The 25,320-nt window shown below is 39.5% G+C and overlaps 1 protein-coding gene across 43 annotated transcripts in view; it reads left to right on the forward strand.

Annotated features, from left to right (window-relative positions):
- The window catches only part of LOC309855613 (uncharacterized protein), a 45,913-nt gene extending 20,981 nt beyond the window's left edge, over positions 1 to 24,932 (forward strand). For 4 of the 43 annotated variants that reach the window (XM_082716062.1, XM_082716057.1, XM_082716059.1 and 1 more), the window contains 5 exons: positions 3,510 to 3,583; positions 14,798 to 14,928; positions 15,468 to 15,602; positions 22,204 to 22,339; positions 24,337 to 24,932. In XM_082716062.1, coding sequence (XP_082572188.1) covers positions 14,869 to 14,928; positions 15,468 to 15,602; positions 22,204 to 22,339; positions 24,337 to 24,368 — 363 coding nt within the window. In that variant the 5' untranslated portion in view covers positions 3,510 to 3,583; positions 14,798 to 14,868 and the 3' untranslated portion in view covers positions 24,369 to 24,932. Of the gene's footprint in view, positions 1 to 3,509; positions 3,590 to 14,687; positions 14,929 to 15,467; positions 15,603 to 17,185; positions 19,162 to 20,004 lie in introns of all 43 variants that reach the window. The other 39 variants (XR_014306899.1, XR_014306885.1, XR_014306888.1 and 36 more) reach the window with 25 other exon arrangements.
- The last annotated feature ends 388 nt before the right edge of the window (positions 24,933 to 25,320 follow it).

Raw genomic sequence — 25,320 nt, forward strand, 5'->3', positions numbered from 1 at the left:
CGGTCATAGTCCTCAGCATGCAGTTGTACTCACAGCCAAGATATATGACAGCAGCACAATAAGGATATATAACCGTTCCAAAAATTGTCATAAGGGAAGAAGAAAGAGGAGGATGTGGAGAAATCTGTATGCGGGTTTCCATATGTTCTGCCTCCGGTGAGCAGTAACAGAGTACATCCTCCAGCAACAAAAATGCAGCACCACGTATGCACTGTTGCTGCCAGGGAAGCCTGTTTGATAGAGACACAGCAGCCCGTATTTTTATTGCAGACTGATCACACTGGCACCTTCTGCTTCACGTGTACCAAAATTCACTTCTCAGAAGGAAAGTACATGTTCGATAGGATCCACATTATTTCTACCGGTAATCTAGGCATAGTGAGCCACCTTTATCAATTAGGAAAAGCTTTCTGCCAGGATAGGGAACTGTTTGCCTATAACCAGTTTGCCCCAGGTGCCAGCTAAGGCCAGCCTTGCAAAGCAGGCCTGAGGATAGGCTTGCTTATGTTAACTCTTCTCTGTGTACATGGGTTGAATGTATAATGAAAAGTCGGAATTAGAGCATTCCATAATTGATCACATTCAGACCCTTTTGAAGGGAAGAGGGTGGGCCATTTTCACAAGAGTGAATTTAAATACATGATTTCTGTTCTATTTGCAGCATGTGAAAAATTTGAGAGTGTCTATCTGGGACTCTTACATCAAAGTGTGATCTAAGCTTATCTCTAAAGTATTTTTAACAAAATCTTTGACACACTGGCTTTTTCTTTTCTGCTTCCTTTTTTTCTCATGCTGTCGTGACAGTTAACCGTGAAAAGTGTGTTAATTTTAAAATTCTTGTGTCATTTCTTCCTCACACATTAATTTGGAATTTGACATTCAAGGAACCATTCTTTAAGAAATAAGTCTAGGGGCGCCTGAGTGGCTCAGTGGGTTAAAGCCTCTGCCTTCAGCTCAGGTCATGATCCCAGGGTCCTGGGATCGAGCCCCACATCGCGCTCTCTGCTCAGCGGGGAGCCTGCTTCCTCCTCTCTCTCTGCCTGCCTCTCTGTCTACTTGTGATCTCTGAGTGTCAAATAAATAAATAAAATCTTTGGAAAAAAAAAAGAAAGAAAGAAGTCTAAGAGGGGGCACCTGGGTGGCTCAGTGGGTTAAAGCCTTACCTTCAGCTCAGGTCATGATCCTGGTGTCCAGGAATAGAGCCCCGCATCAGGCTCTGTGCTCAGCGGGGCGCCTACTTCCTCCTCCTCTCTCTCTCTCTTTCTCTCTCTCTCTGCCTGCCTATCTGCCTACTTGTGATTTCTGTCTGTCAAATAAATAAATAAAATCTTAAAAAAAAAAAAAAGAATTCTAGGGAGTGTGAAATTTTTGTTCTGTGGTCTCACATAAATTTAATTAGAAAACAAAGTTGGTTTAAAATAATGGGCCAAGAGATTTAAAAACAGATTAACTGTGCTGTTTGGACATAATTCAATTTAGGTAATCCTGTTTTTGCCCATTATCAGAAATTAAACAAATTGCTGTAACCTTTTTGATGCATTTTCCTGGTAAAGTTAAAAATGTTAAGGGGCCCCTGGGTGGCTCAGTTGGTTAAACATCCACCTCTTGGTTTTGGCTCAGGTCCTGATCAAGAGGTCCTGGGATCGAGCCCCAGGTTGAGCACGCTACACAGCGGGGGGAGTCCCCTTGTCTCCCCCTCTCTCTGCCTCCCCTTGCTCACACTCGCTCTCATTCTCTCTCAAATGAATAAATAAATCTTTTTTTAAAAAAGTTGAAATCTGTACACCAAAATGTTAACATTAGTTATCTTTTGAGGCAGGTTTAGCTAAGTAATTGTTATTTTGCAAGAGTAGAGGGGTATTGTGGTTTCCTTGATTTTTTTCTTTTCTTTTTTAAAGATTTATTTATTTGACAGAGAGAGAGATCACAAGTAGGCAGAGAGGCAGGCAGAAAGAGGAAGGGAAGCAGGCTCCCTGCTGAGCAGAGAGCCCGATTCAGGGCTCGATTCCAGGACCCTGAGACCATGACCTGAGCCAAAGGCAGAGGCTTTAACCCACTGAGCCACCCAGGCGCCCCAATTTTCTTTTTCTTAATGAAAATATACTGTGTTGAGGAAAAGTAAATAATTTACTTATTTAGTAGTTTAACAATGAGAGATTGATACTCTTCTGTCACTACCTGGCTGTCCTGCAATTCAATTCATTTCTGAGACCAACTACCCCAAGTTCATGCCGTATCCTAGAAGTTAAGAGCAGAGCCTTCCTGAAAATTGCCTTCTCTTCATCAAGTCTTAAGGCCATCTGTATTTCTGACCAGCTGGCTCAATTCGGGGGTTCCCATGGCCATTTCATGTTTGTTAATTTGCTAGAACAGTTTCCAGAACTCCCTGAAAGCACTATACTTAGAGTTTTATTATAAAGGGTACAGCTTGGGAACAGCCAAATGAAAGAGATGCACAGGACAAGGTCTTGGGGGGCATGGGGTGGGGGGCGCAGTGTTCTAGGTAAGGACCTTCTGTACTCTCTCGCCTTTGACTCAATTAATGTCGCCTTTTTGGCACATCAATGTTTACCATAATCAGGAAGATCCCTGAAGTCTGGGTGTTCAGAGTTTTATTGGGGGTCTTCTTGTGTTGTTGGCCACTTGATTAAGTTCAGTCTCTAGCCCTTCTCTCCTTAGAGGTCTAGGAGCTGGGGCTGAAAATTCTAATCCTGTGCATGGTCTTGCTGGCATGGCCGTCCTGTCTCTCTTTAAACTATCCTAAGGCCCGCCTTGAGTCACCTCATAAGCATAAACTCAGTTGTGGTCAAAAGGGGCTTCTTATGAATAACAAAAGAATACTCATTTTCTCTCCGTTTTTTGGAGCTCTGTGCTATCAACAGGACAAAACAAATTTATTACACAGTTTTGTATTTTATCTCTGGTTTTGTAAGGTTTTTGTTACGAGGAGCAAACATGATAGATCCAATGAGAGGATCATAATTTGCAAGGCTGCAGGAGATAGTGAGCAGTAAGGGAGGTAGGGATTTTGGTAGAAATCCATGAAAGGAATCGCTGAGTTGGCTGTGCCTCTCTTGGCTGGAAATTAGAAAGCCATCAGGAAATGGAGGCATCTGGAAAAACCCTCTGTTTCTTCATTGGGTATATTTGGTCTACATTTCTGCTCTATCACCCTGCCTTTGATTGTTTTTGTTCCCTCCTATGTCCTTCTTTACCTTTGAGCTTTTGCTGACTCAAAATTTCATTTTTAAATTAATTGTATTTTTTGGGTGCCTGGGTGGCTCATTTGGTTGGGTGACTGCCTTCAGCTCAGGTCATGATCCCGGAGTCCCAGGATCAAGTTCTGCATCGGCTCCCAGCTGCATGGAGCATCTGCTTCTCCTTCTGACCTTCTCTCTTCTCATGCTCTCTCTCAAATAAATAAATAAATAAATAAATAATCTTTTAAAAAAATTAATTGTATTTTTAAATTTTAATTCCAGGATAATTAACATACAGTGTTGTATTAGTTTCAGGTGTACCATACAGGGGTTCAGCAACTCCATATATTTATTACTCAGTGTTCAACTCAGTGTTCATCAAGGTAAGTGTACTCTTAATCCCCTTCACCTATTTCATCCATCCCCCACCCACTCCCCTTCTGATAACCATCAATTTGTTCTCTATAGTTAAGAGTTTGTTTTATGGTCTCTTTTTTTTTTTCCTTTTTCATTTTGTTTTGTTTCTTAATTTCCACATATGAGTGAAAACATGTAGTATTTGTCTTTCTCTGACTTATTTTACTTATTAGCATTTATACTGTCTAGCTTCATCCATATTGTTGCTAACAGACTTAGCACTATATATAATAGCCACCAAATAATATTTTTAGGGCTTAAGTTTAAACTATTAGAGGTTCCAAGGGACCTGATTTTGTACATTAGGTGTTCTGCTAAAATTACCATAATTTTGCACAAGGAATCATGTCACTCATAAATGTAGCCTTTTTCATGATGTTCCTAGATAAAATTTTGCCCATTTTTATTCCATATTAAGCTATTGGTCATCATCCATTTCTTTCTCCTGGAGTCATGGTACTTTGGTACCCTAGAGTGATTTCCAGATTATTTTCATTTTGTAGAAACTTAAAAATCTGTTGAAGTAATGTCAAGTGTCTGACTTAAGTTCTCCTTGGGCATTTCTTTGACCCAGAATGGTAGTAATTTTAGTCAATGATCGTTAATTGGTAATTTGATACTTTGGGATTGATTATTTTCTAGTTAAGGGACTACACAATATGTCTGTCAGTACCTGAGCTCAAATAATTGTTATATCATATTATATAAGCATTGCACCCTGGATCTGAAATTACATTGTTAAAACGTAAGCTATAGACTTAACCACTTTCAACAAGTTGTATGAACCTCTTAAAACCAGTGAATTTCTACCAGAGTCATGGAGATCAAAGGTGTATTTTAGAATTTGTAGGAGTCCGCTAAGCATTAACACTTGAGACTCCAGTTAGGTTGGAATTATATAAGGTAGCCTGCCAACTTGCTTTGGTGTATTTTCCTATAACGCCTGATTAATTTGGCAGCCTAGTGGCAGCTTGGTTGCTGTTGCTGATATATAAGCTTCTTGCTGATATATATACAAGGGTTTGTGCATCTGTAGACAGAGGATTTTTGTACTTTTAGATGTGATTCCAACTCTTAAAACTGCCTGGCATGTAGTAGATGCTCATTAACTATTGAATAAATGTTGGTGTGGATACAGTACCAATACACATATATATGATACTATATGTATCATCTCCTAAATGTAAACAATGTGTTACACATTTATTTATGTTTTTTTAATTTTTTTTAAAGGTTTTATTTATTTATTTGACAGACTAGGCAGAGACGCCTACTTATTTGACAAGTAGGCAGAGATGCAGGCAGAGAGAGAAGGAGAGGGAAGCAGGCTCCCTGCTGAGCAGAGAGCCTGATGTGGGACTCGATCCTCGGACCCTGAGATCACGACCTGAGCCGAAGGCAGCAGCTTAACCCACTGAGCCACCCAGGCGCCCTACACATTTATTTATATTTTTTATCTTATACAGTTGTTTTTGGGTACTTGTACTAGTAATTCTGTATCATAATTTATGAGTAAAGAGTAGATAGTTGTTTTCTTTTTTTTAAGAGTAGATAGTTGTTACAATTTGATTAGTTGGGTTGCTAAATTACCCTCTGAAAATGTTCTAGTCTTCCTCTTATAGATTGTTTTTCAAAAACAATACGTGCAAATGGTAAATAGTATAAAATTCAATTTTTACTAAAGTTAATTCAGTTAAAAGTTTCCTTCCCACCCGTAGTTTTCTAGTCCTCAGTCTTCCTTCTTTCCAGATACAGGTATTGTTCCTAATTTCACAGATAGTCTCTACATGCATAAGTCAATAGTCTTGTTATATAGACCGCATATTGTAGAAAAACAGCCTGATGCAAGCTGAAAAAATGAAAGAAATATGTAGAACAATCTCTTATAGTGATATAAAAGCACATAACCCAAATATAAATTTGGTGCGAAGATTCCATAGGGAGGGATCGGTGGCTAGTTGGTTAAGTGTCTACCTTTGGCTCAGGGTCCTGGGATTGAGTCCCACATCAGGTTCCCTGCTCAGCGGGGATCCTGCTTCTCCCTCTGCCTGCTGCTCCCCCTGCTTGTGTGCAGATATTGTTCATATACCCCCTACATCTCTTCACACTGAATTCATTCTCACCTCTCGCAAACAATCATCCTGTGCCCTGCTATCATCCACTATTCTTTGCTTTCCAAGACAGCCCTGTGTAATGAGATGGCTCTGTTCCTTTCTCTTTCACGAAATGACACACTTTAAATGATCATAAGAGTATTTTACCCTTTTAATTAGTTTTTCCAGCACTTCCCACTAAATTCAACAATTTTTTTCTCATTTCACTGTTGCTTAATTGTCCCTTACTTATTCTGTTTCAGGCAGCATTCCATTTTTATGCAGTATTTTTTTTAGTAGTCTTTTGATAACAGTTCACATTAACTGAGCATACACAGTAAGTATTACACACTGTTGTACATCTGCATCAACTCGGTTTTAATGCTCAGGATGTATATTCTAATATTATCCCTTATTTTTTCAGATGGGGTAATTGAGGTCAGTTAGCTCAGTAACATTGCCCCCAAATGTCACAGAATCAGGCATTTTGGCCCCAAAGTCTCTTCTCTATAGGCCCTCTCTCTTCTTTATCAATGATGCTTTAGTTGTGGGTTAAAAAAAAAAATGAGGTCCTTTTCACTGTCTGGTGGTGACTATGATCCTAGGAAGATCAGGAACTCTTTAAAAATTGCTTTTTTAAAAAAGATTTGTTTATTTTAGAGCAAGGATGCAGGGGAGAGGCAGAGGAAAAGAGAGAATCTCAAACAGACTCCCCAGTGAGCGCAAAGCCCAATGCGGGGCTCAATCCCACAACCCTGAGATCATGACCTGAGCTGAAATCAACAGTGGGAAGTTCAACCCACTGAGCCACTCAGGTACCCTACCCTACTGCCTTTTAACTAAGTCTAGGAGTGCAGGGTGTACTCTAAGTTAGGAGGTCTTGGATGAGATTCCAAAATAAAGGATTTAAGAAATCCCATACCTTATGTTAGGGCGAGAGCATGTGGTAAAGAATGTAGTAACATGGCTTTTTGCCAGAAGGGTGGTTGTAGGCGTTGACCCCAAGAATCATCGGAACAGTTTTGCAGTAAAAAGAACAACTAGCCCTGCCTTCTTCAGGAGGAGGGATGAGCCTGATGCCTTTTGTTTGTGGAACACTTAGCCTAAAATGCTTTTTGATGCCAGTAACATGATAAAGGTAATCTTTGATCATTGCCAGCCAGAATGCCCGGTGCACTTTGTATTCAGTACCCTCTCTATATAGGAATTGTCTGTCCTTTGGATGAGGTGCTTTTACTGTGCTTCATCTTTAAAAGGTCCCCGTAAGCTTCCTTTTCATTTCATGGCTCACATCTCACCATCAATTACCTGTCAAAAAGATTGGTTCGTATTAAGCTTTAAAAGTGATACTGGCAGAGGTGGGAATAAAACCAGCTTCTGAATTGTCAGTTTTAGACTCCACAAAAGAGAGAAGGAAAAAGGGGCATTATTAACTAAAAAGTGTCTAGTTTTATGCATGGGTTAACTACAAACCAGGCAAGCTTCCCACAAGGAGGGAGGAATACTTACTACTGTGTCCTTGGAGTGTGGCTGGGATTCAAGCTTCGCGCTTGGCCTTTTTAATGATTAAAAGAAGCCCCATGCTGGGAGTGAAGATCTCTCATCCTTGGAAGTTAAGGTCGGTTTACCTTCATCGCTCCATGCCTGTTTTGCACTAGAGTATGTGAATCAGAAACATGTAGGTCTCCCTGTAGTCTGGCCTGGACCCCCTCCATGCACAGGTCCTTTCTAGAACTGCTCGGCATATGGTGAAGTGCCTCCATCACACCTCAATACTGATAAATCAGAACAGCCTCAGGACAATATTGATTTCTCCTCAAGTGAGATAAAAAGCAAAACTCCAGGTGGGAGTTTGCCATCAACAAATATGGACCAATCTTTTAGGTGATGGAATTCTTTTAATGCCTGTTTAGTCTGAGTTCCTATCTTCAGCATGTTTCCTGTCTGAAAGGGTTCTAATACAGCTTTTTCACCTGTGTTGCCCCTTTCTGGGGGAACCAAACGATTACAATTGCATCTCCACACACTGGCTTTAAGGACAGTCTTCGTGCAAGTGAAGAGGACGTTGTTTGAGTACAGTGCTAGCACTTTGGGTCTGAGCCAACCGGGGTTCTTCTAAACATGTGGTTCTCAGCTATCTGCTGATGGGCTGCGTTGTATTTTTTTAGTTCTTGAATATCTGTCACAGTCAGTAGCCATTATTGTTCTTTTCCAGCAGTCTGCTGCTTAAGACCTACTACATACATTTTCATAAAGTTAAGATTTTACAGCCAGTTCCCTACATTGGTAGTGCAGCTAAGTTTAGTAGGTTTTTTAGTAAATGCTTTTGGAATATTTTGTTTTCTTGGAAGTTTGCAGACTCTTGACTGCTGATGGTTACCAGAAAGAAAGGTCGGTGGGCACATGGGTGAAATAGGTGATCGGGATTAAAGGGTGTGCTTGCAATGAGCATCAGGTAATGTATGAAAGTCTGGAATCACTGTGTTGTACACCTGAAAAATATGACAAAGTTAAGTGGAATTTAAATAAAAGCTTTAAAAAAAGAAAAGAAAGTGAGCTACCGCCATCCCTCTCTTCTAATTATCCATCTGCCCCTCCTGAGCATGCTCTTGTAGACACTGCTTTGTTGCGTTGCCGACAGCCACCGCTGGAGAATCACGGTCCTGAAGTAGGATACACGTCTCAGACATGGTGCTGCTGTTATTTTTCTAGCTGAATTGATTCTTTTTTTCTTTCTTTCTTTCTTTATTTATTTGACATACAAAGATCAGAAGCAGGCAGAGAGGCAGATAGAGAGGGGGTGGGGAGGAAGCAGGCTCCTTGCTGAGCAGAGAGCCTGATGTGGGTCTCCATCCCAGGACCCCGGGATCACGACCTGAGCTGAAGGCAGAGGCATTAACCCACTGAGCCACCCAGGCACCCCTGAATTGATTCTTCAGACAGGATTTAACACCCAGTCAGCAGCTAAACTCAGCAAAGGATTATCTTGCCATGTATATGGTTGTGATGAATTTCTAATTTGGGTTTCTGTGTGGACAAAGGAGAAGCAAATCTTTTATATGTAATTGTGACCCTGTCCTTTGGAAGTTTCTGGTGCACAGCTCTGCTCCAAAGTTTAGACCTAGTAAATTTTTAGTTAAAAAAAATTATTAAAAAAATTGTTTCTTAAGGGCTTTTGATTTTTGGATCTGTATTCATACATACATGTATAAACACATAGCGATACACCAGTCACTGTGTTTTTAGGTGCAGTATTTAATTTTCATTAGAAAACCTATTACCAAGTTGGGCTAGTTCCATCCTGTGCAATTAGTACTGTCATGTTGCCCAATAAAATTACAGGTTGGACACCCACTTTTCAAAATACTGAGACATTAACCATATTTTGTGGTGCAGTAATATAGACTCCTATCAGGTGGCAGCTTTCTATGGGAAATTTGGCATTCTGATCAGACACTGGGATAGATATCAAAAACCTGGATAGCTATACTTTCACATATTTCCATATTACATTAACTTGTGTTACTAATGTCCTGTACTTTAACTTCAGTCCTCTTCCCTTTATTTGACGATGCTGCCTAGAGGCTTTGAAATAACAGTCTGGCTTTATGGAGTTCCTGATGGTCTACTCTGCATTGTTCCTTTAGGGGTGGCATTACATGCCAGCTTATGAGGGTCTTCTGGTTGCATTTCATCAGAATCCCTCAGTTCTATGCCAATGCGATGAGGCTTTTAAAGAATTTGCTGCAAATTATTGTGCTTTTGTGTTCGCACCTGTGTTGCCCAGCACATTACAGTGCTCCACGTGTTTAACTGTTCATTGTTTACTTTTAGTTCAGTATTGCTATGTAGATTGGGTATATTCTAGTAGTAGTAACTATTCAGCTGTTACTGTTTAGTATTAACTATTTACCTTTGTCCCCTTAGTTGACTGCCTGGAATTTTGTCTGTTAGTAAAACATTAGGCATTAGGATCTGCCAACCATGGGTTGAGTGGTTCTGGAAGGACTGTTCTTTGTCATGTTATGAAACCATAGGTCCGTGAGTTGAACCATAGGTCCGTGAGTTGTTAAACTGCCATAATTCACTTAATCAAAAAAATGTACCCAGAATTTTAGCATGGTGAGCCGTCATTTGTTGAATAGACCATCTAAACCATGGTCACCAAGGTAATCAAATATATTTGGTAAGTCTTAGACTTTTTCCACATTAAGAAAGTTTTGGTATTTCACTGTCTTGTTTGGTTGAGAGCTGTCAGATTTTCCTGTCTGCTGCCAGAAATATATGTTGTCTAGTTGTTGACTCAGCAGTTCCTCTGTATTGTAGATATGGTCCTGCTAAGATTTTCTTACCACCTGTGTTCAAATGATGGAGTACCTTCTGGTTTTGAGGTTCTGTAGTGACTCTTTGTCAAGTCTTGCCTCTGCCACTTCACTACTAGATCGTTATTTAGCCCAGTTGAAATATGGGATCATCTTTTGACTTCGTGGTGTCACTGGAAAACTTATGTCTCCTAGTGGATGAAAATATTTCAATGACAGGGCTAATCTCTGTGTGGTATTCCTTTATCTCTAATCTTTACTTACATGTTTACATGTTATGCCTACACATACTGCGCAGTTTGATACTTTGACAAATACTTACCTGCATTCATGGCCAGGATACTGGTAACCACTATTTGGCGGCAACTTGTCAGTAGGGTTATAGCTAACAAGTGTCCTCTCAATTTTGTCATAGGATGAAATGGTTTAAAAGATTAAATGCTGGGGTACCTGGGTGGCTCAGTGAGTTAAGCCTCTGCCTTTGGCTAAGGTCATAATCTCAGGGTCCTGGGATCAAGCCCCGCATCAGGCTCTCTGCTCAGCAGAGAGCCTGCTTCCCCCTCTTCTCTTGGCCTGCCTCTTACCTATTGTGATCTCTCTGTCAAATAAATAAATAAAATCTTTTTTAAAAAAGATTACATGTCTAAGCAACCCTGCTAATCAGTGTAACTCTGAATAAGGCAAATAACTTCTTTTAAAAAAACAATAGTAACTGTGATATAGTTCATATACTATGAAATTACTTTTTTACATTTCAGTGCCTTTTAATATATTCATAGAAATGTACAATCATCATTTCTGTACTACTGTAAAACATTTTTATCACCCCAGAAAGAAGCCTCATACCTATTAGCAGTAATTCCTCATTTTCCTCTTCTGCAATCCCTGCAACCGCTAATCTAACTTTTGTCCCTGTGGGTTGGTCTGTTCTAGACATTCATATGAATGGAATCCTACAATATGTAGCCTTTATGTTGACATCTTCTATCACATAGCATGTTTTGGTGGTTTACCCATATTATGGTATATGTTAGTATTTCATCCGTTTTTATGTTGAATAACATTCCACTTTATGGATTAACTTCATTTCTTTTCATCTCTTGAAGGACATTTGGGTTTCCACCTTTTGACTTTCAACAAATAGTGGTATAAACATTTGTGTACAAGTTTTCACGTGAACATCTTTTCATTTCCTTTGGTATACATACACTTAGCAGTGAGATAGCTTTGTAGTATGACAACTCTATTATAATGTGAGTAATTTTGACAAACTTTATAAAGTGACTGCAACCATTTTACGGTATCACGAGCAATGTATGAGAATTTCAACTTATCCCCATTCTCACTTGTTACTTTTGGTCTTTCATAATAGCCATCCTAGTGGATGTGAAGTATCTCACTGGTTTTTACTATTTCTGCATTGAGCAACTTTTTATGTGCTCATTGGCCATTTGTATTTCTTTGCAGAAATGTTTATTCAAATCCTTTGTTAGAATTGGGTTATTTGTCTTTTTTGTGGTTTTGTTGTGATAATTCTTTCTATACCTCGATAATAGACCCCAATTTGGTACTTCGATTTGCAAATATTTTTCCATTCTCTGTGTTGTCTTTTAACTTTCCTGTTTGCAGTATGTAAATTTTTAATATTGATGAAATCCATTTTATCTAGTTTTTGGTCACTTTTGATTTGGTGTCATAACAAAGAAACCATTATATTGAGGTCTGATCCATTTGGCATTTATTTTTATATATGCTGTGAGGTGTAAGTTCAACTTTATCCTTCCACATGTTAGATATATAATTGTCCTACCACCATTTATTGAAAAGACTATCTTATTGAATTATCTTGATACCTATATTGAAAATCCATTGATTCTAAATTCAAGAGTTTATTTGGGGCCTGTGAGTTTTTTCATTTATCTCTATATCCTTATATCCAGATCACACAGTCTTTATTATTTTAGTTTTATAGTAAATTTTGAAATCTGGAAGTATGAATCCTCCCAGCTTGGTTCATGATTGTTGGACGCTGAGTTTCTATATGAATTTTAGGATCATTTTGTCAATGGTTATAAAATAAGAGCTGGAATTTTGATGAACATCACATTTAACCTTAGATCACTTTGTGGAGTTTTGCCATGTTAACTGTTGTTCTCTTAGTCCATTAACATGGGATGTCTTTCCATTCATATAGTGTTTAATCTCCCTCAACATTGTAATTGTCAGAATAAGAAGTCTTATATTTCCATATAAAAATTATTCTAAATGTTCTGCATTTTCTGATATTAAAAATAGAATTGTTATTTTGTTTTGATTGTTCATTGCTAATGTATAAAGTAAAATTATTCTTAATTGATATTGTATGTTCTAAGCTTTCTGAACTCACTAGAGTTGCTTCTTTTTATTCTAATAGTTAATATTAGGTGGGGTATGGGGTTTTTTTTAATTGGTAGATTCCTTGAGATTTTTATGTATAAGCTTATATCCCCTACAAATACAGATCACGGTACTTCTTTCTTTCTAATCTCATTGGTTTTTATTTCTTTTTTCTGCCTAATTATTCTGGATAAAACCTCCTGTACAGTATTGGCAAGAGCAGGCTTCGTTGTCTTAGTGAAAATACACTTGCTTTTTTCCATCAGTTAAAATGATAGCTGTACAGTTTTTGTAGATTCCGTTTGTCAAGTGTAGAAAATTCCCTTCTGTTCCTAGTTTGTTGAGGTTTTTGGTTTTTTAAATCATGAGTGGTTGTCATGAAATTTTCAAATGTTTTCTACATTTGTTGATATGATCATGAGGTTTCCTCTTTATTCTGTAAAAATAGTGTGTTAGATTCATTGATTTTCCAATACTAAGCCAACTTTGCTTTACTGAGGTAAATCTGACTTGGTCATGTATATAATCACTTTCATTTCCAGATTTAGTTTGCTCCTGTTATGTTGGACATTTTTGGGAATATATTCAAATATATTCAAAAGGTAGCTTGCTCTGTTTTCCTCATTTTATCTTTGTCTAGCTTTGTTATCAGGCTAATGTGGACCTCATAGAATGAGTTGGGAAGTGTCTCCTCGAATATTTTTTTTGGAACATTAAGCAAGGGATTGGTATTCTTTAAACGTTTCACCTATTACCATTAAAGTCATCTGTTCAAGGACTCTTTGGGACTTATATAGATTAATTACCATATGTATTTTTATAGGTCTATTCAAATTTTTCTTCTTGAGTCAGTTTTGGTTGTGTCTTTTTATGTTTAATGTAATTAAACATACTGCTCATGTAGGACTGATGTCTGTTCTTTTCCAGTTTGTTTCCGTGTGTCTAAGAATTTTTGTTTCTCTGTTCATTTATTACTGCCTTCTTTTGTGTACCATTTTAATTCCTTTGTTTCTTGTACTGTATTTTCTAATACTCTTTTCATGGTTGCTCTGATATTTCAGGGAACATCTTACTTAAAATAATTGTTTTCAGATTAATATCAACTTAATTTCAATTGTGTACAAAATTTGCTCCACTATATCTTTGTCCCCTCCCCTCTTCTTTGTGCTGTTACTATTATGCAAATTACATCTGTATGTAATGTAAATACCTCAAGGTAATTTTCTAGTTACTTGTTTATGCTATTGTCTTCAAGTCAGAAATGAGCAAAAAATGTTACAAATAAAAATAGATTTTTTTTGTCTTTTAAATTTATTTATGCAGTTACTTTTACTCGTCCTCTTTATTTTTCATGTATATATGAGTTACTGTCTAGTGTCCTTTCTTTGCTGCCTGTAGGACGCTTTTGTACCCCTTGAGGGCGTGTCTATTAGCACTGAATTCTTTTAACTTCTGTGTATCACGGAATGTCATTTCTCCTTCACTTCTCAAGGATAGTTTTGCTGGATACAGAATTCTCCGTCAACGGTCTTTTTCCTTCAGTAGTTTGAATATAATCATCCCACTATTTTCTGGTCTCTGTGGTTTATGAAAACTTACTTAAGATCCATTACATATGATGAGTTGTTTTTCTCTTGCTGCATTCAAGATTCTGAAGTCACTTTGACAATTTGGTTATTATGAGTCTAGATTTGATTTGAATGTCTTTGAGTTTATCCTTCTTGGCATATACTGATCTTCTTGCATAATGTATAGATTAATACTTTTTCATCAGATTTGGCAAGTTTTGGCCATTATCTATTCACATATTCTTTGTGTGCTCTTCTCACTTTTGTTTGACTTCCATTATATTTGTCATGTTTACTGAGTAATTCTTTTTCATTATTTTATAATAAATAAGAACATAAGGTTCTCTGTAGTACTGGCTGAATCTCATAAGTGGTGTTCTTGTTTAATTGTATGTTTAGTGTGTTTGATCGGGGTGCCTGGGTGGCTCAGTAGGTTAAAGCCTCTGCCTTCAGCTCAGGTCATGATCTCAGGGTCCTGGGATCAAGTCCTTCATCGGGCTCTCTGCTCAGCAGGGAGCCTGCTTCCCCCCCCCCTCTGCCTGCCTCTCTGCTTACTTGTGATCTCTGTCAAATAAATAAATAAAATCTTTTTAAAAGTGTGTTTGATCATAATTTACATTATTTTAAAGATTTTATTTATTTATTTGACAGAGACAGAGAGCACATATTTTATAATATATAAAATATATTGTTTTATCACATTGTGATTAGTGTGGTTGCTATCCTTTTGTACATGCCTAGTTCTTAATAACTGTAGTACAGCAAGTCCCTCATTCTTTTAAAAAAAAAATGGCTTTATTTTTATGTACTTATTCTTCCAGGAGACCTTTAGAAACAACTTGTCAAGTCCTCACCATGACTACTATTGGAATTGCAGTTGGAATGGCATTGAATGCGTAGATTTAATTTTTGCAGAGCTATCGTCTTTATAATCTCCTCATACATGAATGTGGTATGTTTCTCCTCTTATTTAGATTCTTTTTTTTTAAAGATTCTATCCATTTATTTGACAGAAAGAGAGCCAGAGCACACAAGCAGGGGGAGTGGCAGGAAGAGAGGGAGTAGCAGGCTCCCCGCCAGGCAGGGAGCCTGATGTGAGGCTCGGTCCCAGGACTCCGGCCGGCATCATGACCCCAGCAGAAGGCAACTGCTTAACCAACTGAGCCACTCAGACTTGGGTGTATCTGTTCTAGATAATGTTATCTTCATTATTTTTCCTTAATTTCTGGAAGAAATAGATGTCCTAGGAACTGAGATTCTGTTCGAAAAGTACAGATGTCATCTGCATAGACTAGATTCTTCAGTATAAAAGATCATAACAAAATATATTTTTTATATGATGGTAACATTTCTTCCACGTGACCCTAGGAGTCTGCCTTATTTGTTTTGTATTAATTACAGAGATGATGTCTAATAATAGGGAAATTATGTAGTAGACCATTTGTTTTTAGTGCTGTCAGCATCCCTTTGATCCTCTTCTTTCCCATTTAGAAGTGCTTCCTCCATCCTGCAAGCTTCTGGGAACTCAGTGCCCATTGTGTACAGGATATGTACCCATTGAAGACCTTCATGCCCTCCAATATAAGGCTAACTGTGTTCTCACTACAGAAGTTTAGAATCAGAGAGGTAAGAGTCCTATTCCACTTGATGTTTTGTTTCAGTCTTAAGAGCAACTCTCTGAGAGGGAGCTAAAGAACATCCAGGATTCTCAGAGGGATTTGAACGTGGATCCTATGAGAAGCATCATAGGAATTAGAGCTGTTTAGATTGTGGGAGACAACACGTCCAAAGTAAATAGTTTGATAATCTATTTACAGATCTTTTGTAGAGTCAGGGATAGTTGGTTTTTGCTGCTTTTGAAGGCAGTTCTAATGAATGGATAAACAGATATAAGAACTGTCCAAAGATATAAATATTCTCGGAAGTGATACCTAATGGTCTCTGTGACCACTTGGAATGGAATTTGAAAATCTCCCTGCACTGTAATGAGAGGTTGGATTACATGCACTTAAAGGTCACATATATTTCTGAGATTCTGACTATCTCAGTAAGGACAAATGAAACTGAGTACTTTCTGAGGCATCCCAGGGAGGTAGAATAAATTTGTTAAGGTAATTCACCTAATTAATGGCAGAGCATACTTCTCCAGTATATCTTAATCCACAATATATCTCCTCCAGTATACATTAATTTATAAGAGTAATTCCTTAAATTTGTATAGCACTTCATCATTTAGAAACCTATCACAAGCATGGTTTTATTTGACCCTCATAAAAATTGGGTGAATTTGGAGGAACAGATTTCATATGTTTATTTTATAAGTGGAAAAACATGGGTTTAGAAACTCTGAGTTTCTCTAGAGTAAGAGGGCTCTGGGAGACCATTCAATACAATCTCCATATTTTGCAGTTGAGGAAACTGAATACCAGAATTAAAAACCAGTGTATTTTGTAGGTATTCTTTGATTTGTTTTGGAGGGAGGAGAAGGTCAGGCTAAATGATTTCCTGAGGGTACAGAAGGATTGTGTTGCTTTTATCCACCCTTTAGTATACACTTGATAAATGCCGACTCACCACATTAGATTAAATGTCATTTTAACAGGCATTGATCAGAGGCACTAAGGGTTTAAGGAGAAAACTTAAGGCTTTAGGGAGCAGGTTGTGCAAGATACTTTGGGTCATGAGATCCTTCTTGGTAGCCCTGAAAACATTTGAAGTGTTTTCTGCTCCGGGTTTAAGGGACACCTGGGAAGCAGGGCATGAGAGAATGGGTTATGTTGTTAGTTTGCGATCAGTCTGGTATGGATGGGAATGAAGCCTCAGCCCCTGCCACGATCCTGGGAGCCACTAGTCACTCGTGGGTGTATGACATAGGCTCAGCATGATGGCTCTCTTGAATATGGCATAGGTTGCAGATTTAGAACCTCAGAGATGGAGGGACCTTAAAAAAACCTTATATCCAAACCAGCTGATTTCAGTTTGATCCTAATTTAGGTTCTTCTAAAATATACCCAACAAATGGCCTTTAATTTTGCCAGTAGAGCGGTACAATTAGCGACGGGAAGTCCTTCAGCTTGTCTCTTCTTGGAAGACTTCTGTGCAGTATTGAGTGGAAATATATTTTTCTTCAGCTTCAACTTAATCAGCATATTTGTGTTGTACCCCAATTAAAAAATACTGCCTTATTGTTCTCTCTCCTGCACCTCTAGTTTCTTCTCTCTGCTGCCTTTTGAGCTGCGGCACTATGCTGGGAGATGGGACTATGGAGACGAATTTAGGCACAGTCCCTGCCCTCAGGTGTTCTCAGTCTAGTGAGAGGGTTCGACGTGTACACAGATAATTACAACAGTATGGTATGCTCTACAATGGAGGTATGTACAAGATACTATGGGGTTTAGAAGAGAAATCATTTGATTGAGTATAGAGATGCCAGAGGTTGGAGGAACTGATGGTTAAGTGGCTTAAAAGAAGTAACGCTAGACTAGGAAGAAGACAGGGAAGTACCTGTTAAACATAGGTGTGGACATTGGAGATAGAATGATGACATGGGGGAACTACAAGTAGTTCCTAAAATTCAGACGTGGGCTGACACTAGGTCCTTACGTAGTATTCAATGAAATATGGATTTCATTTTGAGTGTTTAAGTAGGAGATGCTTTTGATGGTCACTCTGGCAGTATTCTAGAGTATGTTCTGGAAGATACTCGGATCTGGACAGGGAGATTAGTTAGTAGGTAAGATAATAAATTACCTAAGGCCAGAAGGAGTGGGAGTGGAGGAATGGAGCTAACCTCTTAATGAGAGGCTGTACAAACATGGACATAAGAGAACATGGGAAAACTAATAGAGGGGGCAATTAAGGCTCTCAGACTTTGGCAAATGTGCAATCACCTATCTCCATCCCTGGCCTTTATGAGAAATCCTCTCATGTTTTCTGGAAGAGCATTGCTGCTGTTTTCTTTTGAAACAGGGCTTGACTGTACTGTTTTTTGCAAGTTTCTTTTTGGGATGGCAGCTGTGTATGAAATGTTGAGTCTCAGAAGGACGTCTGAACAGCTGTAGACCTCTCATAGGATTACTTAGTTCCTGATCCTTCTCACCAGTAGCAATTCTCCCTCACTGCCACCTGTCACCCAAAGTCAGAGTGAGGCTCTCATCTCTCAGACCCCCTGAGGGAAGAAACAGCACTTATTGTTACTGTCTCAGTTCTGTTTTGCTTAGGGATTTTAGTGTTTATGCTTACCTCCCAGTAAAATACATTCAGTAATCAAAAATCTGTACATGCAGTATTCGTTTTCTCTTTTTTCAAAGCAATAGGAACATGTCCTTTGGAAAATTCTCCACCCAGGGCTCAGAGGAGTGACCTTGGGAATTCAAGGAATGGATCTCTTTGACTAGAACAATTAACAGGAAATTATATTTAATTAGACCTTAGGTATTTTCAGTGAAACCTGTGTAAGTAGCCATCCTAGAGGGTGGTAAGGGGAAGAAGGGATGGGAAAGGGAGCTCTGAGTAGGACAGCAAAGCAGAATAGTAAAAGTTTGGACCTGGGGACTAAATAGCCTAGGCTCAGATCTGCTCTTACATTCACCGGTGTGGTGTCAAGCATGGTTTTTCACCTCTCTGGTACTTGACTTTCTCTTACGTAAAATAGGGGTAATAATCTTTTTTGCAATGATTTGGGGAGGGGGTGATCTCAATGATTTGTAAGGATTTATGGAATTGTTCGTGTAAATTGCTTGGAATGAGTCTGAAGTATGCGAAATACTGTATCAACTATAATTGCTGCTGCTGCTGCTGTTGACCGTGAAAAGGATTAAAAGAAGATAGTTAAGAAGAGGTGCTTATTATATTTTACATTGTCAATGAGACTCTTGGGGTTCGAGAAAGAAAGGATAACAAACTGATGTGAAGGTTTTCAATGGTGTGCTAGTATGAAGTCAATTCGTCAATTCTCTGCCTTCTTTTTTCTTCTCTGCCAAATAGGTTGGGAAGCCAGATGAAGTTTGTCCATGCCCTGATCACTAATCTATTGCCTTTGCTCTTATTTCCAAATAGAAACCTGTTGAAAAGTTGTGTTACATCTGAATAAAGGTTACTCTAAAAATGTAGAAAAAATGCTTTGGAGTTGGTCAAAACTGGACTTGAAATCTGACTCAACTGCTTACTAGCTGTGTGATCTAAGGCATGTTTATTACTTAACCTCATTGAACCTCAGTTGCCTCATCTAATCATAATTAATTTGCAGGGTTTCTCTGAGGATATTTGTCAAGTGTATGTCATAAGCACTCTATAAATCATAGCTATCATTGTTAGTTCTTGGGATACTCACCATGTGACAGAGACAACAGCACGCCCTGGTGGCTGGGAGGACTGCATGGATCCATCCTCAACCTGGAGTTGTGCTCTTCTGAAGAAATCCTACTCGGATGGATATAATACAACCTGCTAAGTGTCCTAGCACTTATCAGGTTGTATTATCATTGTCCGTGTCTATGGCTCTCGTCTACCAGACTCTAAATTCCTTACAGGCAAGGACAGTGCCTTATTCATCTTTGTATTCGGTGCCTAATCCCGTGCACATTGTAGGCCTCATTAAATGTTTGTTGAATGAAAAACTGAATCATCAACAGACATTAATTGGGCGCCTGCTCTGTGATCTCCATGGGCTCAGCTTTTTCCCGCCAGTTGCCTACAACGTCCAAGCTGTCTTCAATATGCTTTCTCCTGAAGCTTACTCCTATCTTCTAATTCTTTTGCTGAGGACTTTTCTGTGTAGTGCAAGGAAAGCAAATATATTTACTTCATCTCAAGTACCATCTCCAACTGATTGAGAGTACCTGCCTTGATTGTGTTTATAAAAAGGATTCTGAAGCCAGGTCTCAGTTCAGTGTGAAAGAGCGTTATGACTAATCAGCAGTGTTTGCCAAGGGTGGGGGAGGGGGCATAACAGCACAAGGGCCATATCTGTGTCTTATTTGATACTATGTTTTCCGTGAAATACTCTGTTTCTATGCCTGCATTTTAGTCTTGGCTACTTGCAGATGTTGCATGGCTGCCGCTGCCGCTGCCCCTACTACAGTTGCTGCTGGTTGCTCCCTGGGTAGGACCAAAGTGATCATTGATCAGAAACTTCATCCTCACAGTCTGGGGTTTGCTCCTGTGGCTGGTATTCACAGTTTCCCCTTTCAACTTTACCTCAGCTATCCCCTTACCTACCACACTGACAGGTAGGCTTCCCCTTTCCGTTCACCACCCAAAAGGCTCATATTTCTTTTCTTATTTCGTATGATTAATTGTACTTGTTCCATGAGAAGCCTTCTTTCTGTTAGAAGATGTGACAACTAGAATACAAGTTAAACGATTCCATCAGGGCACTACAGTGAGTCATATAAGCTTCCCCTTTACTGTGGGAGAAAATTGCAGACTTTAGGGCAGGAAGAACTGAGAAGGGATGTGCGTTGTAGATGTGGGAGAGGAAGACGATAGCAGATGGAATAAGATCCTGGGAAACGATGTAGGTTGGGAGGGTGAAACCTGTGCCTCTAAAATAGGAATGGAGGGTTGATAGCCTTGGTTGAAAGGAGTTTACCTCCTCACTGGAGCGTAGGGATAGGAGTCAGGAAGAGTAGCTGAGAGGGTTGTTGAAGATTTTTAATTGCTGAGGTGAGTGATGGAGAGGAAGCTGACCCGGGACAGGATTATGGAGACAAACCAGAGTCTAAGGACTATTCGGGCCAAAAGGCTGGAGTGGGGCCTTTTGGTATGTTAAAGTGGGATACTATCATATTAAATGATAGATCATACATTCAGTTAAAGTGAGAAGCCAGTTTGAAACATGATTAGAAACTCAGGAAATTATAAAGTGGTCTTAGGCCACTGTCACAAGTAAATTTGATTGCCTAGGACCAGCCTTCATTGACTGAGGAGTGGACAGCTAGCAAGAGAAGGGTTACACAGAAATGAATTTGGAAATCCAGGCTATGTGTGGAAGGCAGTTAGGTCAGAAGTGAGCTCAAAAGTCTGAATACAAACAGGACTTGGTGTGATCAAGATGGGTGTGGAGTAGTTGGAAAATTGCAATAATAGGACCTGTAATCAGAGAGTAGATTTTTAGAGATTTCAAAACTGGAGTGGTCAAGATACTTGTGAAACTGGGATGTCAGATAGTCAGCTACATAAATACTGAAGTGAGCCAGGATTATAGCAGAACCTGGACTGGGAACAAACACTGGGGGCCAGATAGAATAGGCTTTGGTGCCTGAGGAGTGGTTAGAGCTTGGCTCATGGCAGCGGTGCAGGTGCAAAAGAGGAAAGGATGTGGCGGGATAGTAGTAGGAGCCGCAAAAGACTGGCAGGGATTATTAGAAGTTACCAAAAAAAAAATTTAATTTGCACGTTGCACTGTGGTGTTGGCTTGCAGAAGGCCCAGCTAAAACGATCCCCTCATTTACTGAGCTCCTGCTCTCTCCCTGGCACCTTGCTCTGTACTCTCCATTTACCCTCTTTGGGTCTATCACATACCAGGTGTGTGAGAGAATGAGCAGCGGTCCCAAGCAAGGACAGCTAGGGTAGCTGCTGGCCCTCAGAACTGATGGAATGCTGTGGCCACCTCAGCAGACTGGGCAGCTTGAAGTGGCATAAAAAGATTTCCTTAGGATCAGAATTTTCCCTTGACATTGACCTAACTTTATTACATGGTACAAGCTCGTGTTGGCTGTTCCATAATGTACTCTGGCTACCAAGCCTCTGATTTGGGGAGTATGCTGGTACTGTCCTTTAAAAAACAAAAACAGGCACAACACTTGAAAAAACACGCATGTTGATTAACTCTTAAATAAGACAGTCTGGTTATCTATTTGAGCTTTTAAGATAAAGGATAGATCAAAGAAAGCTCACATCGATGGGTGAAAAACCACTTTGGAAAACCACTCTGAGGTTAGGATTGTCCAGTTTAGTGGACTTACTATAGAGAACCGCTATGCTGTTGGGAAGGAGGGCTAGAAATTGAGGCAGAAAATGTCCCTTAGGATCCAGAAGGTCAAGTTTAGGAGAAGAGAGTCTCTCTGTGAACCCTGTGACATTGCATGTAGTCATTTTTCTTCAGTTACAGTCTTCACATGAGTTATGAAATTTCAATGAAGGTTTAGAGCCACTGTGATAGAGAGACCAGGCCCTCAGACAGCCCATCCCCTCCTTTGGGGGCTGCTTTATATTTATTCCTCAGGAGGATCTGGTAGAAGACTTCGTGGGGGGAGAAGAAAAGGCAAGAAGCGGACAAGGACTACAGCCTGTCTTCATCTCAACTTCACAAAGCATGGTTCAGCAGAGGGATCATCCTCTTGAGACTCTCCAGACCACAGGTTGCTCCTTTCAGTTGCATGCTTAGCCCTCTCAGCTATTTTCTCTGTTCAGAAATTGTATTATATGTGTATATACGAACTATCACTTCCATAAAGAGTACTCCACATTCCCATGGGGAAAAAAATCCCTAAAATAAGGTGTAAGGCTTGCTCTGTTAGGTTTCCAATTGTCAGAAATTGCTGGATTCCCCAATGCTGGGGTATAGGCCACCAGAGAAGAGTTTGGGTTTCAACAGCAAAGGACCCCAGCATCATGGAAGGAAGGCAGTCAGCTGACTTGAAAGTAACCCCCATCCCTGCACTTCATATTATTACTACTTTTTCCTTCTGCTCCTTGTCTAAGATACCACTGGCGATAGCAAACCAAAGCCATACTCTCTTCTCCCAATGGCACTTTTCTGGCCTGCGTGAATGCTGTTAGAAGTCACTCTTTCATTAGCACGTCCTTCCCATTTCTTAAGACCCAGATAGTCATGAATGCTAGAGTTGGGGTTGAATTTGCCCTACTTGGCCTCTGTGGTTGGGGAATACTAATGTTAATCAGCCTCATACCCACTCACTCCTGATTTCATGACAGATGCTAGAGAAGCTGTAGCCAAGGCTGGCAACCCTGTAGACCCCAGCTCCAGGATTTAATTGATGTCTCAGCTGGTTACAGAATACTGGTAGGAGGGCTTGCCTTAACCCAGCCCCCCTTCTGAGTTAGTCATCAGAAATCAGGACTTGTCTTAGGGTATATGTTACATAAGGACAGATGCCTCAGGGATTAATAGTAAACAAGATCAGGAGTCCAAGTTACCTTTTCTCTCTCTTGGGGATGGGTGGCATAGGGTAAGTGGAAAGTCTTGTGACTTTCAAATATATTCCCAGTGATTCCTCAGGATACCCTGGGTCACACCATCTGCTATCTTATCCCGGGTATTGCCTTTCCTTCAGAGTTTTTCTAGTGCTCTTCTTGGCTCTCCCTAACCACCTTTTATTCCCTGCCCAACCCTGTTGGGTTTCAGCGGGTGTTTTGTTTTGTTCTTTTCCTTTTCCCTTCCTCAGGCCACCTGTGACAGTCGTCACTTGGGGGGAGCCTTGTTGTGAATGAGTGAATGAAGCCTCAGTGAGTGAGTGGAGTGGCACTCATGTTTTTCTCTGAATATAAGGAGAGGGAAGGAGGCCATGAAATCCCATAATGGAGTAACAAAAATTTGACATTTTAGTAGATACTGGACCTAGAAGCCTACGTGAATGAAGGAAACAAACCTGAGAGATCTTGGATGTGACTGAATGAAGATAGGAGTGAACTCCTTATTACCCTTAGTAATAGAGGAAGAGGGGAAAAAGTGTGAGGGAGGTCATAAAATCCTTTATGTCCCCAGAGGAAGCCCTGAAACCAGCTTCATAAACCAGTGACTTTTTAAGGTGGATTAAAGATGAGTTGTTGCACTGCACTACTTCCGTTGCTGTTTGTGTTGAGAGTTGCTGTTCCAAGCCGTTTTCTCAGGTACAGCTGCCTTTGTGGAGACTCCTCTAGACCCCTATTGAGAAACAGCCCAGAACAAGGTTTGCAACTTAGAACTCTCTGGATCAGTGACAGAGTTTTAAAGGGGTCGAGGACAGAGGAGGTAGCATAAGTAATACCAAATATCTCAGATATATATATATATATGATGGATGGGATAGAGGTGGAGAGCACAATGGTTTTAGGCAACTCCTAACACCTGGTGAGGCATAAGGAAACAGTACACTGAGAGGTCAGCCCTTCAGCATATTATTTGTCAATCTCTAGAGCATGATAGAATATCTAAAAGTTGTAAAAGATTCTTTCCTAGAAGAGATTCAGAAGAGGGGAACTTCCCGTTATGTAATGTGGGTATTACAGCTTTTAAAGAGTTCCCTACATAGGTCATGGAGATTGTTACTCATATCAGCCTGTGGGTGACCAGGCGAGTATTAACTTCGAGGTTTCATGCCCTTGGAGAGATCCTGCCACTCTCTTGCTTTGACAGGTGTTCATCTGCAGAATGAGTCCAGTACTTGAAGAAGTAAGAGGACAACAGGCATCAGGGGACAACAGTGTGGTCTTCTAACTGAAGATGGCAACAGAAAAGATCATGGACTTGGCTGGTTTGGGCTGGGCTTATTTGCTGTTTCAGAATTTAAAAAATACTTTTTTTTTTCTTGACAGTAAAAGTAACAGATGATCATTGTTGAAAAAGGTATAAATAAAAAAATCAAGAACACCTGTAATCTTACAACCCAGAAAACAACTCAACATTTGAGTGTTTCCTTTTGCCCTTTGAAAAAAGAATCTCTGTAACACAGTTTTTACATTTTTATTTTAATTTCAGTTAGTAAACCTACAGTGTTCTGTTCATTTCGGATGTACAATTTAAAAACAAAATTGACATCATATTGCATGTTTTCCATTTTTCTTCATTTGAAAATAACGTATTTCCATGTCATTACCATTCTTTGAAAACACAGTATTGGTACATGGTATTTCATAGGGATCTAACAAAATTTAGGTAGATAATTAAATGCTGCTGGACATTTTGCACATTACCAATTTTGCCTATAAAATGTAATAAACATTGTATGTTAATCACTGTGTACATTTCTAATTATTTCTTCCCAGTAAATTTCTGGAATTGGAATTACTGGGTTTGATGAGAGCAATATTAGGGCATCTGAAAGGTACTGTTGAATTGTCCTCAGTATAGTTGTAAAAATTCATTCCCGTCATTGGTGTATGTACGTGCACGTTTCTCCACACATTCATCAAAATATGGCCTTTCCTCTCTTTTTATAAATCTTTGCTCATTTAATAGGTAAATGTAAGAGATTTATTGATTGATCGATTTATATATTTAAGAGGGAGAGCATGTGCATGTGTTGGGGGAGGGGCAAGGGGAGAAGCAGTCTTCTTGCTCAGCAGGGAGCCGAATGCAGGGCTCAGGACCCTGGCATCATGACCTGGGCCAAAGGCAGAC

Source organism: Mustela nivalis, assembly GCF_964662115.1.
Source record: "Mustela nivalis genome assembly, chromosome: X".
Classification (NCBI taxonomy): domain Eukaryota; kingdom Metazoa; phylum Chordata; class Mammalia; order Carnivora; family Mustelidae; genus Mustela; species Mustela nivalis.